At 37.2% G+C, this 18,665-nt stretch overlaps 1 protein-coding gene across 2 annotated transcripts in view; it reads left to right on the top strand.

Annotated features, from left to right (window-relative positions):
* Nucleotides 1-18,665, top strand: part of fndc3ba (fibronectin type III domain containing 3Ba) — a 532,014-nt gene that overhangs the window by 399,181 nt on the left and 114,168 nt on the right. For both annotated transcript variants that reach the window (XM_028794708.2, XM_051923036.1), the window contains exons 8-9: nucleotides 12,488-12,645; nucleotides 17,356-17,415. In XM_028794708.2, coding sequence (XP_028650541.2) covers nucleotides 12,488-12,645; nucleotides 17,356-17,415 — 218 coding nt within the window. The remainder of the gene's footprint in view (nucleotides 1-12,487; nucleotides 12,646-17,355; nucleotides 17,416-18,665) is intronic.

The raw sequence follows: 18,665 nt of genomic DNA, 5'->3' as shown, positions 1-18,665 counted from the left end.
GCATCAGCCAAATTAGTAAATGTAAATATTTCAGAGACATTGAAGTCAACTGCCCTCTAAAAAGAGTAGGTTAACTGTAGCAGTGGTTTTATAATTAATGAAAGAGCCAGCAGGAAGTTGTTGAAGTCTTGGCAAACATTATCAGTGGAAGCACAGAAAATAAAGAGTAGTGACGAAGACAATTAACACAGCACAAAGAAAAAAAAAAAATTAGAATGGTGTTTTAAACAGGAGACCATCATGTACAAATGTCCAGAAAGAACAAGAAGTAACAGAAGCGACCAAGCAAAATGAATGTGCAGCATGCCCTATTGATTCACCTTATCTTACTGGGAGGAAAAGGAAATAGGAGTGGGAGTCACTGAATATGGAGTTGAGAATGAAATTACTGATAAAAGGAATAAAGAGATGATCTGCTAAAGAACTAAATGTCACACAAGAGGACTGGCCAAGATGAATGAGGAGGACAATTATTGTATAATGACAGCTTATCAGGTGGAAAAGCTATTCTGTCAAACAGAACTTTTACTGCTTCAGATATTTTAATGCAGCATGAAACAGGAACCTTAATGGTGAACCAGTGTGATGCGACAGCAGGTTCAGATTTCACCACTGATGTCACGAAACAAGCTGCTTTCATTGTCTGAAATTAAACAACAAATTAACAACAAATATATCACAAGGTTATAAAATATGCATGTAATAATGTACATACTAAACACCTCTTACTGAACGATTTTATGTGCTTGTGGCAAAGATAGATAGATAGATAGATAGATAGATAGATAGATAGATAGATAGATAGATAGATAGATAGATAGATAGATAGATAGATAGATAGATAGATAGATAGATAGATAGATAGATAGATAGATAGATAGATAGATATTGTGCAGAAATAGTAAAATGAATTTAAAGAATGTAATCTGGGACGTCCGGTGGAAGCATTGAAAAACACCTGATATCAGCTGTCAAAAAAGATCCCCATAGGCGTTTCTTAGCACACCATTAAGGAATGACTCTGGGTGCTATCATAAAAAACTTTGAAGCACTTTTAGCTCTAGTTTCCCCGCCATTCTCTTTTCCTTAACAGTTTCAGGTGTGCCCGGGTTTAGCCCTGTGATGAAGCAGGCTTTGCTGATAAGTTTTGGATTCAAGTTGTTTCCTCTGGAGACCACACTGTAGAATAACACATTGGCTACTACAGACTTTTAAAACAGTTCCAGCAGCTTGCTTCATCATCAAAAGACAGATGATCTTTTCTCAGGAAGTACAGTCATCTACTTTTCTATTTAAAGCTGACAGAAAAAGACCTCTCACTGACAAAGTCTAGGCACACAATAATATGCACCCCTTAATGATTGTCCTCTAACACCCATACGTTTATGAACAGCATGCTGTTTTCATGCTTAGCCCCTTGGACCATACCTAGGACAACATTCTATTTCCCTGTCCTTTCTACATTTTTGCATTATAAAGCACTATTTCTATGAACAGTGTAATGAAAATATATTTGTCTTACTGTATCTGATTTCCTGTTTTAATTCATATTCTTTCACAGTGATTTTTTCCCAGATTTTTGTGTGGGTGATTGTAGCTTCTTGAGCAGACTCCAATAGGGGAAATAAGGCACCAGAATTTTGAATAAAATATTGCCCTGCTATCAATGTATTCATCCCAGTTTTAGATAAAATTAGAGTTAGCTCACTAAATAGTTTAGTGAATAATGTGGCTGATTTAGGTCAGCCACCTAATATAAATTTGACAAAACGTTTGTTAAAGGTTTTAATTATTAGGTTCTTTTGACACACCATTGCAACAACTGAAGACAATGTATGTTGCTACAAAGTAAATGTAAAAAACATCACTCTGATGCCTTGAATTCACTTATTTATTTTAAAGACATCCGCCTCCTTTTTCTTTTGCTTGCAGTGTTTCATTGCGCCTCTCATGGAGATGAACTTTAGCCATTCAGGACTCGACCAAACAGAGTTTGTGTAGGAATTTACATATGACAAGCAGCTTCAACTGTGGTTTCTTTGTCGTTTCTTTGATTCCCTCAGTTTGTGAGTTTTAAATTCAGTAGACATCAGCCTTTAAGCACACTGCTCAGTAGAGTTGATTAGTCAATATTAGTTTGTTCAGGGTACTACATTTTAATAAGATGTTGCTTGCAAGTTTCATTTTTGATGTTAAGCTTGTTCCTCACTGTAGTGTTGTGAAAACAAAATGTACTCCTTAAATGTGGACAACACATTTGGTATAGGGCAGCATTTCTCAACCTGTGGTCAGATCCCCAGCAAACCCTTCACCCACCTTTCACCCCATCAATACTAAGTGCACTGTTGGGAGCAGGATTTTTTGTGTGCTGTACAGATTAAGTGTGAAATCCCCATACACCATATCACCTATCAAGTCTCTTAAACTGACCTACAATCTATTTCTTTACAAAGAGAAATAAAGTTTGAGAAGACTAACAATCAGTGCACAACTGCAAGTCAAAGTCCAAGTCCATCTAATGCAAGACCTCAACCATTAATATAGCGATAGCAAAGAACAGCAGCTTGGGGATCAATCTTGGTTAGACTCAAAGTTGCAAAGAAGCAGGCATGTCTACCATAGTACAGAACATTTCCTTCCCTTCTTGACCCAAAATTTTATCATGCCATTTGCTGCACAAGTCAATTTTATGGTAATTGAGGTTGAGGTTGGGAGCATGCGCTGATTTTACACACACGCCGAACCACCTGTAGATGGTGAAAAAGTAAATTTGTGTGATGATAAAAGAAATATTCTCGTCACTTACATTTTTGCATTATTAGGTTACTTCAGCAATTTGTTGTTTGGTATATTCTAGTTAAATTCATATCGATAATTTCCATGTAAAAAAATCATCAAAAAATATGAGGATCTTATAAAACTTCATATTTGTTATCCTAGTTTGTGTTTGGTTGTTTTTAATTGGATGTACTACCAACAGGCGTCTACTAACATTAAAAAAGTCAAACCCATTAAGTCTATTGTTGTGTATGATTGTGACACATAACTGAATTCCATAATACAGTATCTCTAATTATACTATTTTTTTTATTAAATTAACATATAAGTAAAATAGAAATATAATAAACTAACACTAAAATACATTGAGATGGTTAACTAAAACTAAACTCAATTTCCAGTTAAGATCAGAAAAAATAAAGATATATAAACTCATTTGTAAACAGATAACAGCAGAACCTTCTGGGGGCCACGTGGTTCATTAGAGAACAGCTAATCCCGCATTCCACAGAATGAGCCTCCTACCAGCAGTCAAGCACAGCAGTGGTTGTGTCTTAAAAGGATACTCTTCTGGACCTTGACAAGTTAACATGGATTAAGGAATGATGAATTTTGCTCTGCATTAGAGGACCATTCAGGAAAATATCAAACCATTCACAAATGTGCTAAACCTGAAGGGCAGATGGGTCGTGCAGAACACAATGACTCAAAACACACCAGCACTTTTACATCAACAACAATAATTTATTTGGATTTAGTCCAAAAATCACACAAAGAATGCCTTAATGGGCTTTAACAGAACCTGTTTAATTGACAGCCCCCAGCCTGCACTGTCTTAGAAGAATAAAACACCCCAAAAATCTTGCAGGGAAAATGGAAGAAATCTTGAGAAGGGCAATTCGAAGAGAAACCCCCATCCAGGTAAGTTGGGCATGCAGTGGGGGGTCAAAAAATGTGATAAATACAACATAGAACAGAATATGTTCTCAGAGTTGGATGGCCAATCTGTCACTGACATCAATGCTATATCATAACACAATATAATTTGTATCAGAATGGCTGAAGAGAGAGAAGTTAATTTTGGAATTGTCCAATCTAAGTTTAAACCTAAACTCCATTATGTGAAGTGGCAAAACATGAAACCAGCAGATCATGCAAGAAAAAAGGAGTGTACCAGAATTACTCCTGAATACTGTGAGCAAGATTGATTAAGAACTACTGTACAACAAAAATGCTAATAGTGCTGAAGGTGGCATGACCATTATTCTTGTTTAAAGGAGCAGTTTTTTGGTATTGCATAACTTCAATTAAATTAAATAAGTGTAGAAATATAACACTCATTGTGAATCGTATGCAATAAAGTAGAATATTAACTCAGACAGATTCTTTTTCAGTGTACTTTATATGCCGGTCATACAGGGCCTCATTGTCATGGAGCATTGTGTTTCTGGGCTTACACCATTCTCAGGTCTGTGGTAAGCACTGGGGCTTGGAATGATTTGTGGGTTTTCCTCCTACGGTCTGGTGACACACCACCAAGGCGGTTACTGGCGGTTACAGTGTGAATTTCCTTCTACCCAGCTGTGTTACAAATGTACCTTTTAACAGCATGGTCATATATGCATCACTTAAGCAAGAGTGTGGATTTTCAATCATGGCTTATTTGCTCATAGACATAGAACTACAGTCTTCCTCTGCCACACTGTAGCTTATGAATTACTGGCCATGGTTTTCTTCCTGATGTAGTGTAATGAAAATCGCATCAAAGCTGAAAGTCCTAGAGCAAAAGGAGCTCCGTATATCTGATGCATCATTGTAGTCACTCAACAAATTGGCAGGTTATGTTTTTCATTCTAAATAACAGCAAGTGTTTAATAAAGATTAATTCCAGATAGATAGATAGATAGATAGATAGATAGATAGATAGATAGATAGATAGATAGATAGATAGATAGATAGATAGATAGATAGATAGATAGATAGATAGATAGATAGATAGATAGATAGATAGATAGATAGATAGATAGATAGATAGATAGATAGATACTTTATTAATCCCAAGGGGAAATTCATATACTCCAGCAGTGGCATACTGATAAAGAAAATATTAAATTAAAGAGTGATAACAATGCAGGTATACAGACAGACAATAACTTTGAATAATGTTAATGTTTACCACCGAGTGGTATTGAACAGTCACATAGTGTGGGGGAAGAACGATCTTCTCAGTCTGTCAGTAGAGCAGGAAAGTGACAGCAGTCTGTCGCTGAAGCTGCTTCTCTGTCTGGAGATGATACTGTTTAGTGGATGCAGTAGATTCTTCATGATTGACAGGAGCCTGCTCAGCGCCCATCGCTTTGCCACAGATGTCAAACTGTCCAGCTCCATGTCTACAATAGAGCCTACCTTCCTCACCAGTTTGTCCAGGCGTGAGTCGTCTCTCTTCTTTATGCTGCCTCCCCAGCACACCACCGCGTAGAAGAGGGCGCTCGCCACAACCGTCTGATAGAACATCTGTAGCATCTTATTGCAGATGTATTGCATATTGTATATGTATACACTGGGCAGCACATTGCTTAATTAATTATTTTAAAATCCAAAGCATCAAAGCAAAAACAAATATTAAGAACTCTTCTTGCCTTTTAAGAATTTAAATGAGTAGCATTGGTCAGTTTTCATCATTCTAGATGGGTCAATGGGTACAACTTGCCCAAAACACCCTTTGCCTTAAATGGCAACTTTAAAGCAGAGCAGCCCCCAAACAAGAATTGTGATCAGTGCACCCACAAAAGCTCTTGCAGACAATAGCATCTTGAGACACAAGTGATTGAAGTTTTATACATAGACATGAACAAGATAGTAGTTGGATACTGTGGGCTGTAGTGTTGACATCAGCTTTTAAAGCAAATAAAAAGTTCCCTTACAGAGTGATGTGCTATCATTTATGCACATTTATTGTTAAAGTATTAATGAACAATAAAATGTCACCATAAAGCAAAAAAGAGAACAAAAATTTGGCAAGAACATGGCCTCCAACCAAGCTGCAGCATTATTTCTGTTCTTTCACTACTTTATGTTATGTTTGTCAGAGTTGTAAAATAGAAACGTTCTGCTTGCCCAGGAATGGGATCATATTTTGCCTGAGTAATTGTATTGTTGCCCTGCTTAGAGCTGGTTCCTACTTTAGCCCAAAGCTGTAAAGTTAGGCATTGGCCTCCTGCAACCCTGAATTGGATTAGCAGATCAGAAAATGGGTGGTTGAGCAAATCTTTAAAGTAACAAGGGGGCTCCGCCCCCTGCTCGCTTCGCTCGCCTACCCCCGGGGTTGGGTAACCCGAAATACATTGATGAATGTATGAGATATATTGGAGTGTAAAGGTGTAGATGACGAACAAAGGAAGTAAAGAACCCATAGAATGGCACATTAGAAGGATCTATTGGAATACTTCTTTATACACAACATTTGTAGTAAAATCGTTGATAGATTGCGTCATCTGGATCTAACACGTAGATCTGTGCATATTTGCGTTCGTGATTTGGCTCAGGGTGCACTGTTCCAATCCGATGTAATACTTGTCCACATACGCAAAAGCAGTATGGGCCATTGCCAGCTGGTGGCCTGATATTTACCCCGGTAGATGCAAAAGCAAATGAACTATTGTAGGATCTAATGCAGTCCGTAATGTTTTTACTTTCGGGTACATTGTTAGTTAGAAACATCCGTAGATATTCAGGATATTCTAAAGGAGGCAGTCTAACCTGACCCCTTTGACAACAACGTGTAAACTCATTAGTTGTATTGCCAGTTGTTTCTTCAGAGAAGTTAAGTGAATGACAATGACAGCAAATGATATTCATTAATCCTAATGAATGTTCATTAATAGTGGACGCACTTAAAACCAAAAAGCCCTCAACCTGGGTGGGATGCTACAATACTTTCGAATTTTACTGCTTTCATATTCTGTACCTTTGTCTGCATGTGTATCGTGCCATCGTTTGTTTGAGCCTTTCAAATTCCACTGCTTTCATACTCTCTTATCTGCCTTTTTTTCTCTCCAATGCCTTTGGGTCTCTATTCTCCGTATTGTCCTTATACGCTTTCTATGCGCTGAGAGCACATGATTTTTGTGTACTATGTGCTTTTACACGATTGATTTTTTTTTGATCGGTGTGCTCTTATATATTCCGTACTATCTTTGTGGACCATTGCGGACCCCGTAGTGTCTTAACCCGTGCCTGCTTTGCTTCCGCAGTTTCTGACGCGCGTTGTAGGCGTCTGCGTTCATTGATCTTATCCAGGTGGGCTCATGTGTGTATCGTTGAGCTGTATTGTGTTTGAATTTGGTGTAAAGCGTTCAGCAGTTTGTACAATCCCAAGCAGCACATTATTCCTAACTTCACTCTGCAGTAGTGCCACTCACAATATGGCGGTTGTTTTATTTGCTATTTCCGTTAGTTGAGCTGTACGCGCCTGCGCAGTACGTCTCATGGTCCCATCGCCGTGTACCTGCGTCCATGCCATCCGGTTTACCATTCTCGGTTAGTAATATGGATTGTGACTTCTTAATATACAGATCGGCATTCCCTAGCATTTATAGGGGATTATGTACTTTCTTTTATTTTGAACACTAAAATATTGTGATTTTTAATTATCTGTAGCATATACTCTCAAGTGAATAGAGTGAGTTAGAGATGTAGAGTAGCATATCATTGGTATACAGGGAAACTATTTGTTATGGATTCTGCAAATTTCTGCACTGTTATACATAAAAACAGAGGACAAAACAGTAACTGGTAAGATTAAAGCAGATGGACTTAGGGAAGGACTGAATCTACAAAAATGAAGATGAAGTAGTGGCTCTATAACTAAGGATCTTCGCTGGTATCTAGAAGGTTGCCAGTTCAAATCCCATTACTGCCAGAAGACATCCTACTCTGTTGGGCCCTTGAACAAAGCCCTTAACCTGAAAATTGCTCCAGGGCATTGTACAATGGCTGACTCTGTGCTCTGACCCCCTCAAAGATCATGTGAAAAGGCAGTTTCTCCCCTGGTATTATCAAAGTAAATCAAATCAAAAAAATTCAATCTGCAAAAAGAAAAAATGGTAAAGGTTATTAAATGCTAAAAAAAAAAAAGAAAATAATAGAGACACGGTGCTTTATTCTTTTCTGTTTTTCAGCATGGGAATAACCTATGCCTACCTTTTCCTCTTTAAGATTTTATTATTTCTACTAACTAAGGCTTCAGGATTTTAATTCAACTTTTGATCCAAGCTGAAACCAATTTAAAAGCCTTTTCTGCATTCTGTGGTAGTCACCCATTGGTGAAGTATATATTATCATTTAGTAGACAATAAAACATTAAATGGAAATTTAAAAAAAAACTAAACATGCGTTCTTAATGAAACAATGCACCCTGTTTATTCCTGTAAAATAACAGAAAGATGTACTTTTTGTAAATACCAAAAAGTTACTTTTGCCAGAGCCATCAGTGTTTAAGAGAGAAACAGGTCTACAAGATATGGTTTTTCTGTCTTCCTTTCTGTTAATAGTGTTTTTAGAAATAACTATAGTTTCACATGTTTTTTGAACTTTAATAACATTGTAGAAAATCAAGAATATTTTATTTCTAAAAATGCAATTGTGGCAGCTAGTCGTGTTACATGCTTGTTCTTTCTGTTATTTGAACTATCTATTTTAGGGCTGGGTATCAGCACTGATTATTCAATTTGATTCTGATTCACAAATGCCCAATTTGACTCAATATCAATTTTATCTTGACTGAATTTGCATGCATGGATATCTTTGAAATGCTGGCTGTTTTAGAAATTACTTAACCAAGCATTAAGAACATTAATACTGTATAATGTGACAAATTTCAATAACACTGTATTTGAAGGATGCCTACATAGTGACTTCGCAGTATATGCATAAGACAATTGACAATGACAATTAAGAAGCAATACTTTATTAGTAATGAACAGTTAACATCAGATATGGAACAAAATAATTAAATAAAAAATTCATAGCACTGGGCCCATTCAGAATTCCCCATAATTTAACTAACATGTATCACCACACATATTATGGGGGGCTCCTTGTTTTAATGCAATACAGCGGCTTCTACTTTATAAAACATTTATATCATCTTGCAAATAATATTATTATAAAATAATCAAATATTGCTTCTTAAATAATAAATGTTATTCAATAACCTATTTGTGTAAGTTGAATCTACATGTGGACACCCCTCAATTAAACTGTTAGACAATTTTTTTCTCCTCTTAGACATTTAACATAATCTTGAATTAGTCGAAATTAAAGATACAGTTGGAAGATTTGTGGCTTTCTATAACTGTACAAGTTACACATTTCTTCAGTTTCTCACTTGTAGTACTGTTATTAAGCAGTCTCAAAAATGTGTCCTCACAGTCCTCAGACAAAAAGGAAGCATTTTAAAATAAGGGTCTAGAGCTGAAGCTTGTTGACAGCAGCATTGAATGAATGAAACATAAAAGAACCGGCCATTGTCACTGATAATGCAGCTATTATGGAGCTACTTCAAGTCGGCTCACTTTTGCATTGCAGGCTTCCCTTTAAATTCCAACAATTGCCCACTTGCTTTGTCTGGTGAGGCACATTGCAGGCTTTTTCCACCTTAACTGTACAGATAGCCATGTGCTTAAAGAGAAGCAACATTTATTGGACTCGGCAAAACACAAACTTGTAATTGATGCGGTCACGCAATGGAACAGCACATTGGACACACTAGAAAGGTTTTTGGAGCAACAGCGAATCATCTCAACAGGTCTGTATATAAACAGCAAAGTTGCTCCTGGTGAGAGTGTTCAGCTTTTTGAATCCATAGTAAGTTCACACATTTAATCGTGGAAGACGCTGATTTCAATTGAGAAGGACAAACCATTCCATAGAAAGTCTTAACAGGCATATTAGCGACATCTACTGGATCAGACACCAAAAACAAAGATAAGCAAAAATCTGCATATAGTAATTGAGCAAGATAGAGATTCACAAGATCGATCACTTAAAGAAAATCTATATCAAATAGTTTAAATGAAAAATAATGATTAATTGAAAAATTGATATTTTTGCCCAGGCCTGATCTATAGCAAAGAATCTCTGTAAAACCTGGACAAATAAGTCCCAACTGTGGCCCTTTTGTTAACCTTTGGTATAGTAACAATCCTTGTGGTACTGTAGCCATCCATGCCAATCTGATATGTCCTCATAGCTGAAGTCGATGAAGAGGATAGCTTAGTTGTGTGTTTTTGCATTATAAAGCCAGCGGTGAGGTTTTGAGCACATCTGCTCTAATCCTATGGGTTGCAGGAGACATGTGACGTTGAAAGCAAAGTAGCATGAACAGTAGTAGCACCTACTCATTTTGTAGTAAAGACAGCATTTCACAGGATCATGTTTCAGTGGTTTTATTTTAGAACCACCATGTGTGCTTTATTTTGCATCTTGTTTGATATTTATCACAACTTTTCAGGATGCAGTGACATAGAGCAGACTGACACAGAGCAGACGTAAAAATTCTCCAGTCACTTTGTTTTATCTCTGTCGGGGTGTTTAATGTTTTGCCTTGAGGCTTAGCAGGATTTTGTAAGAATTAATGTGGTTTAAGCTTTGGGATGACAGTCAGACTTGTGTTATATGCTTGGAGCAGATTTCAGTTTCAGTTTATTCTTGGTAAACACATGCATTTGAGCTCAGCACACTGTATAATAATTCTAAATATACACAAAAAAGAAATGCAGTATAAGCACAAAACAAATAATGAAACACAACTAATAAAGCATCATTCAGTATGAAAGAAAACAAATCTTTCATAAAGAGTGCTTTTAAGTCCATTCTGGAAAGAGTCATTCCAAGTGGCAGATCTGCTTAGTTATAAAGTGAGTCAAATTTCAGTTAGTGTCTTGTGCAGAACAATCTTTATATTATGCAGTCAAGTCTTAAAGGGGACAGTGCCCAGGTTTTCAAAACCTAGAAACTGTGTGTCCAATACTGTATGTGGGGGCCTGGTGTCAGTTGGAAACTTTGTCCTTTACCATTACTCTGAAAAATTTCACATTTCTTAAAGTAAAATTGTCTTTCACTAGCTTATTGCTAAATAAACACTCAGTACTCCAGAATGAAGAAAACAAACATGCAGAATAAGTAAAACTGGTGAAGCCCCGAGGTACTGAGTACATTTGAATATCTCAAGCATGCTGGCCCCTTAGGTGTAGTGAGCACATGCAAGGATGTTTTGTGTGCTGAAAGATTCTAGCCCTCAGCCTAAGACCTTGTCAGTATCTCCAAAATCTTTGTGGAAGAATCTGGGCAGAAGTGCGGAGTGCTAGAACCCTACACACTGTGAAGAAGGGCAGACAGTTTGGGTGTACTTCATTTGCATGCCAATTTAAGAGCATGAAGTGATACAACATTAGGTTTTATAAGGATATCTGTAGCCATTGTTACAAGTTGGGTGGTAGTTTGGATAATTGGATGGATATTTGATGAGACAAACCCTCCTCTCTTCATTTCATTTTGTACCCTTAACATCAGAGTCTTTCCTTAGATCATATTTTTGAGATACTTTTTGGTAAATGTTGGAATAATTTACACAAGCTGTACAGTTAACAAAGTGTGTAGGAGATGCCAGTTACCATTAAATAAACTCAGTTGATATGAACACCACTAAGTCCGGATCACAGGACTTGTCAACTTAGATTTCTAGGACTGGTTAGCTGAACAGACGCAGAAAGAGGCTTTCATTGTCCTAAGAGCAGTTTCAGGAACGGATCTGGTTGCTGTTCCTGAGATCCTTGTTTTATGAGATCAGTTGACTCACATGTTTGTCTGTCAGTCTTTATTTTATATGCTACGCTCTTTGGAGCGCACTATTAAGAGTTTTTGAATATATAGTGATACATCAGTGTTTTTTTCTGACAGGTTTATTCTGCTAAAACATTGTGTAATATTTGTGAGAATCCGATTTAAGAATGATGATGTCCAGTTTGGTGCTGCATTTTTATCTTGCTCGCTGAAATAAAATGTTGTTAAAGGTTCTTCCTGCATATTTATAGGTAGTTTGTTATTGTTGCTCAGGATTTGGATTCAAAACCATAAACTGTACATTTCAGTTCCTGCCTTGAACTCACTGATTTTCTTTAAAATAGAGCGCAACCAGGTTAAGTGACTTTTACAAAATTTATGTGAACCATTATACTACAGTATATATGATTACTTGTAAAGCGCCTTGATGACGTTCAGTATATAAACGTACTATGTAAAAAGAAGGTTGGTTGTTTGCGTAGCTTCATATTACAGCTCAAGTATAGTGTTTTTAAAAAATATTCACTAGGATGACAGCGGTGGAATTTCCCTTTCTGTTTATAGTTGAAAGCCTCTATTCTATTTTATTAATAAAAGTCACAGCGGAAAACCGTTAAGGGTATGTTTCACACAAATATTTGAAAGGTTTTCTTCACACGGAGAACCACAGGGACACAAGTTAAACCAAGAAGTGTGATAGACATAGAACTTTGGATAACCTTCAACTCTGTATTCAATTTCAAGTTGGAGAAATTGGCTGAATAGGATTAATAAACTTTATTGGGCTGATCCTCCTGTTTACGTCAAAATTGCTTCAATGTTCTAATGTTATATTTTTTGTCTTTTTTTCTTTTTTCTTCATAAGATTTCTGATATCCAAGCCCGGACTGCCCGGCTAACCTGGGCCCCACCATCTGGACTTCAGAATGGGGACAGACATGCCAATGGTCTGCCACACACATTTAAGTATGAGGTTGCATTATCAGACAAGGGTAAAGATGGGAAGTACCGTACTATTTACAGGTAAACCAGTGTTTTCTTTTTTTTTTCCTTTTTTTGATTTTTAGTCAATTCCTATTGTATTTACTAGAAGTACTTTAAAATGTTGCGGTGGGCTGGCGCCCTGCCTGGGATTTGTTCCTGCCTTGCGCCCTGTGTTGGCTGGGTATGGCTCCAGCAGACCCCCGTGACCCTGTGTTAGGATGTAGCAGGTTGGTTAATGACTGACTGACTTTAAAATGTGCAGCTTCACCATTTGTGAAACTTTCTTCATGATTACAATATTTGGTGTATGAGTTATTGGCTTCTTACCAGCATGATTACAAAGTCAAAAAAAAACACAGACTGAACAGAAATTATTATGTAGAACCCATGACTAAATTGTAATCCCATATTTCTTTATGCATCTTGTTAAGATAATAAAATACACAAATTATGCATTTCCTAAAATATACTAAATGTTTGCTGTCAGAAAAAATCATACAGTTCAAAATAAAAAAAAAGTACCCCAGACATAATGGAATGGCTACTTACGTAGGCATACATGTAATTAAATACATGACAAGTATTCTTTCTAATATTTTCAGATTATTTACAAAGATTTTAATAAGTCACTAAAACTAGTTCTAAGATCTCAGCTTGCCAGAGGCTGTGCACAAGGCAATAAATCACTGTGAATAATAGTAGCACTGAAGCTAAATGGTCAACGATATGAACATAAACAGAAAAGTTAAAAAACAGCTTGAATTTGAACCCTAGATGAAATGTGATAGAAACTAAGCATACAGACTTACTAAAAACATGCAGACTCCTCAGAGCCAGCTATCTGTTAACTATCTATTTGAAATTATGTTAAATAAGTTGACTTTATGTGTCAGCTTAGCTGTTGTTCTAAAAAATATTTGCCATTAGACAGTGTATTGCCACAAACTTAAGGTAAATGCCTGCTTAAAATTCCCAGGATACCTTAAACTACTATAGAAAGCCAAGCCTTTAACTATAGAGCCCCAAAGTCTGAAATGATCCTTTTATTAAAATTAAAGAGGCCCTGTTAATCACAGTAATCATATTTTAGTGTAGCGCATTATTCTTAGAACCTCTGACGCTTTTCATATGCTTATTTATAACACTAGCTATCATTTTGGTTAGCTGTTAAATCTTCTTTTTCTTTTCCTCTTCTTGGCATCCTGCAGTAGCATTTAGTGTCAGTTGCATTTTGATTAACCTGTCCCTCCTGATCTTGGAACACAGGACCTTGAAGTAAATATGTCATCACCAGTGATGGATCTGGAGTCAGACATTAATGATATTCTACAGGAATCCTCAGAATTTTGTGGACAAATGTTCATGGTTGAGTCTAGGTATCCAGCTAACCTAGGGCAATTGGAGTCTAGGAATGAAACAATGCTTATATATGTTTTTATCGCAAGCCATTTTTGCAGTTAGTGGATAGAATGTTCTTGTATTTTTTTATATGTCATGCTGTATTTTAATTTAATTGTTACGTGGTTGTATTATTGTCTGTGACTCTGGGGTCATAAGCATCTTGTAAGAAAAAGTGGATCTTATTACTGTGTAAAACTGCAGACCTCGATTCGGTTGGTTTAGGAATATTGTGTTACTTTGTTTTTGAATAATTACATTATATTTTATTAATTGGAAATATAATTTCCCAGTACATGTGATAACATTAAACTATGGTTATTATCATTTCTCTCCCATTAGTTTTGTTCTGACTGGAGCTGCTGTATCTATTAGGGCACTACAGTGGTTCCATGTTCCTCACAGATCCAGCCATGTTTGTTCAAATCCTGTGTCAATTCATTATCCATTTAGAATTTGTCTTGTTCCCCCCTTGTGTTTTCCTCTGGGTGCTCAAGTTTCCTTCCACACCCCCAAAAACAACTTCATATTGGATATGTGCATGACTGGGCCCTGCAATGAACGAATGCTCTATCCAAGATTATTTTCCTGCCCTTGCATCCAGTGTTACTAGGACAGGTTCTGGGACCAATTTACCCTGAATCGGATTATATGCACTTCTGTATGTTATATTATGTTTCATAATTATGTTTTCAACATAAATTGTAGTTATTTTAAGACTAAATTGAATTCACATTAGTCTCACACGTGTTGCACCACCATACACTGTATATGGAATGGAGCCAAGTCCATAAAGAACGGCTAGTGCATTGTGAATGAATAAAATACAGTGGAACCTCGAGATACGATCACCTCTGTATACGAGAAATTCAAAATACGAGGAAAGTATGAGCGAAAAATTCAGATCTAAATACGAGCATTGGCTCGCGTAACGAGCCACGAGCCAGGCTGTGGGTATAGCTCGCGGCTTAGCGAGGGGGCGTGGTAGCTGTTGCGAGCCGCGATCTGCGGTGTCTGCGTTTCTCACTTAAGTGCACAGGTGGGAAACTGCCCACATCCATGATTGTTCCTGTGGCTGATGGGCTGCAGCTGCCATGTCCTCCCCGCATATATAGAGAAGCGCGAGCCGGTTAAGGGGGAGAAGAAGTAAAAGAAAAGAGAGGAGAGAGAACGGAGGTTGCGGCAGGCAGGCGGGCGGGCGGACGGGCGGGCATAGGAAGTCGGTGCGGGAGAGCAAGCGAGTGCAGGCTCGCGTGTAGCTAAACAGTGAGCTGAACAGGCGAGCCAAACAGCTGAAGCAGGACGGTGTAGAGAAGGTCAGCTGCATTAAGAGTGTCTCTCCTGTTGCAGAGCCCGCAGGTGAGACGCTAACAGAGAAGAAGCACCGGGGATTGTCATCTGTTTTTTAAAGACTGCATCCTTTTGACGTTTTAACCTCGTGTTAAAGGATTGTTATTCTTGTGTATTTTAAACCTCCACTTCACAACTGTTTTAAGGATTATTTATTTAAAGATTTATTGAATGCTCTACTGCACTTTGGACACCTGTTTTGATTCTTTTAATAATCAGTTATATTATTTACCAGTGTTATTTATTAAAGGTAGACTACAGTAGTATATAATTTATTAGTGTTATTTGTTAGGAAAATTGATTTTTATGTTAATATATTTGGGGTGCGGAACGGATTAACTGGATTTCCATTATTTTCAATGGGGAAGTTTGTTCTAGATACGAGAAATTCGCTATACAAGCTCAGTGCTGGAACGAATTAAACTCGTATCTAGAGGTTCCACTGTACAAGTTTTCCTTTGTTTGGCATCCCTGTTTGAGCGTCAAACGACCTCTGAGTTTCTGTTCCAGTAGCTCCACTATGTCAACATGACACTTTAGTTCAAAGAAGCCAATTAATTTGATCTCCGTGAAAGTAAACGGGCATTGCAAACTCTTTTACCTTTTCTTTGAAATGCAGTGAAAATTAAGCCTTTTCAACTTCACTTTGTGCTTACTGAAGTCAGCCCACCCCCGAAAATAATTAACCTTTATTGAGCAAAACCTGGAGTCGACATAAAGGTGATGCCATTAGGCCAAATTGCTCTTTGATAGATGCTCCATACGGTATATATGGCATACGGCACAGTTTATATGTCATTCCCACTGATTAGTGAAGCTCAGCAAAAAGCCAGGCACTGAATGATTTTTATTGCCTTCCTTAGTAACTGCAAATGGTCCAGTTTTTAAACCCTAATCACCCAATTTTGTGATAACAGTGTTTAGTGATTTCAGGTGTAATTAGCCAAAGCCTGCTCTGCCATCTATCTCTGTTTACTGGACCTTTGTTCAATAGATGACCTGTAGCCATCTTTAACATCATTTTCTAAAACAAATGTTACTTCAGTTTGTTTATTTATTTATTTTTCTATTTTGTTTGTCAAAATATAAAAAATATCTGACCTTCAGGGTTTTCAGAAGGGGTGCTCTACTGGTCCCAACTTACTATATAGTATTTTTTATTATTAAAGGGTTTCTGCATTCTCTGTTGCAGTTGTGAAATGTGAGCAAATTTATCACTGGTTACTGTTCCTTTTGCAAGCACTAGATGGTGCTGCACTCAACAAATAAATATTTAGCTGAAAATGTTTGAGTAAACTGTAGAAGTTTTACCACTTGGCATTGAGATACCAGCCAAAAAAAGAAGATTGCATGCATACATTTTTATGGAGTCATTTTTGTTTTTCTGTTGCCATACCAATATAAGCAGAATATAAAATGAAAACTTGTTTTCAAAAGGATGTAAAGCCAAATCTAGTAGGTATGTCTCATTATCTGGAGCATACCACAGAGATCCCAAACCAATTTATGAAGGGCCTCAATGCTTACAGGTTTATTTGGTATCTTGTCACTTAATCACAGGTTAACGTTTGATTATCTTGATTTGTAGTCTGACTTCTACAGGTCCATATAGTTTTACAGAGAATCCTTAAAGTGAGCTCACAATGTGGTAATCAAGACGTCTGAGCCCAGTAAGGCACACAAATTAGCCCCTGAATTGGAATCTGGCTGTGGGAAAAACCTATATAGACTGTGGCCCTCCATGAACTGAGTAGAGGCGATGGTTTACCAAGTTTAATCACATTCTCTACCTCAAAAATTACTCGAATAACCCTAAGTGATGTGAGTAGTACTCCCAGAAAGTTACTTACTGGCTATGCTCCATGTCTGAGATAACTTCTGATCCAGAATTTCTTAGTATATCAAGTTTATTAGAAGGCTGTGGTCTTTGTACTGCAAATTGTTTTAATTTGTTTGAATACCGTGTTTTTAATTTCACTCTCATTTTTCCACCCTACACAGTGGAGAAGAGTTAGAATGCAGTTTGAAGGACCTAAAGCCAGCAACAGATTACCACATAAGGTAAGCTGAATATTCCCATTTGCATTAAATGCACTATACAATTGCCATATTAGCCCACCGGCAGCCCTATTGTGCTGAAAGCTGTAGAGAACCTAAACAGCTCTTGTGCATAAAGGTTACGTTATTTTCCCTTCAGAGTATAAGTAAGACTGTGCTGGTGTTTATTCTTTCATGTATGGTCAGGTCCATAAGTATTTGGACAGTGATACAATTTACATAATTTTGGCTCTGTACACCACCAGAATGGATTTGAAATAAAGCAAGCATTACGTGATAGAAGTATAGACTATAGGAATGACAGACATTTTTATACATGGTCCCCCTATTTTCTGGGGCTCAAAAGTATTTGGACATTTGGCTGACAAGCTGCTCCATAGCCAGATGGGAATAGTTCCCTCATTATTTCATTAACTATTAAGCAGGTAAAAGGTTTGGAATTGATTCCAAGTGCATATTTTGCATTTGGAAGTTGTCCACTGTGAACTCACAATAAGAGGTCCAAAGAATTATCTATGAAAATATATATCAGTCCATAATTAGGCTGAGAAAACAAAACAAACAATTTAGAGTGATAACAGAAACACAAGGAGTGGTCAAATCAACCATTTGGTAAATTCTTAAAAAGAAGAAACACACTGGTGAACTCAGCAACATCAGAAGGTCTGGAAAACCACAGAAGAGAACTGTGCTGGATGATTGCAGAATTCTGTCCTTGGTAATGAAGAACCCCTGCACAAAAGTTTGCTAATGATAGGTCTACCTATCATTGCCAAAGTCTACAATCAAGAGTAAACTTCATGAAAGCAGATATGTAGGGTTTACCACAAGGTGCAAAACTGGTAAATCTCAAGCATAGGGAATGACAGATTAGACTTTGACACACGACATTTTTAAAAGCCTGTCCAATTCTGGAACAATTTTCTTTGGACAAAGGAAACTAAGATCAATATATACAAGAATGCTGGAAAGGGAAGTGTATGGAGAAGAGAAGAGAAGAAATGGCTCATGATTTGATGAATACTATATCATCTGTGAAACATGGTGGAGGAAGTTTTATAGTATGATCATGCATGGCTGTAAATGGAAGTCATTCACTCGTGTTTATTGATGACATGACTACTGTCAGAAGTAGCAGGATGATCTCTGAAGAGTATATGGCTATACTATCTGCTGAGATTCAGCTAAATGTTGCAACACTGATAGGACGACACTTCACAGTATAGATGGACAATGAGCCAAAACCTACTGTG

The sequence above is a fragment of the Erpetoichthys calabaricus genome, chromosome 2 (assembly GCF_900747795.2).
Source record: "Erpetoichthys calabaricus chromosome 2, fErpCal1.3, whole genome shotgun sequence".
Lineage (NCBI taxonomy): Eukaryota > Metazoa > Chordata > Cladistia > Polypteriformes > Polypteridae > Erpetoichthys > Erpetoichthys calabaricus.
Note: the sequence above shows the minus strand (reverse complement) of the source record. Positions and strands in the feature narration are given on the sequence as shown.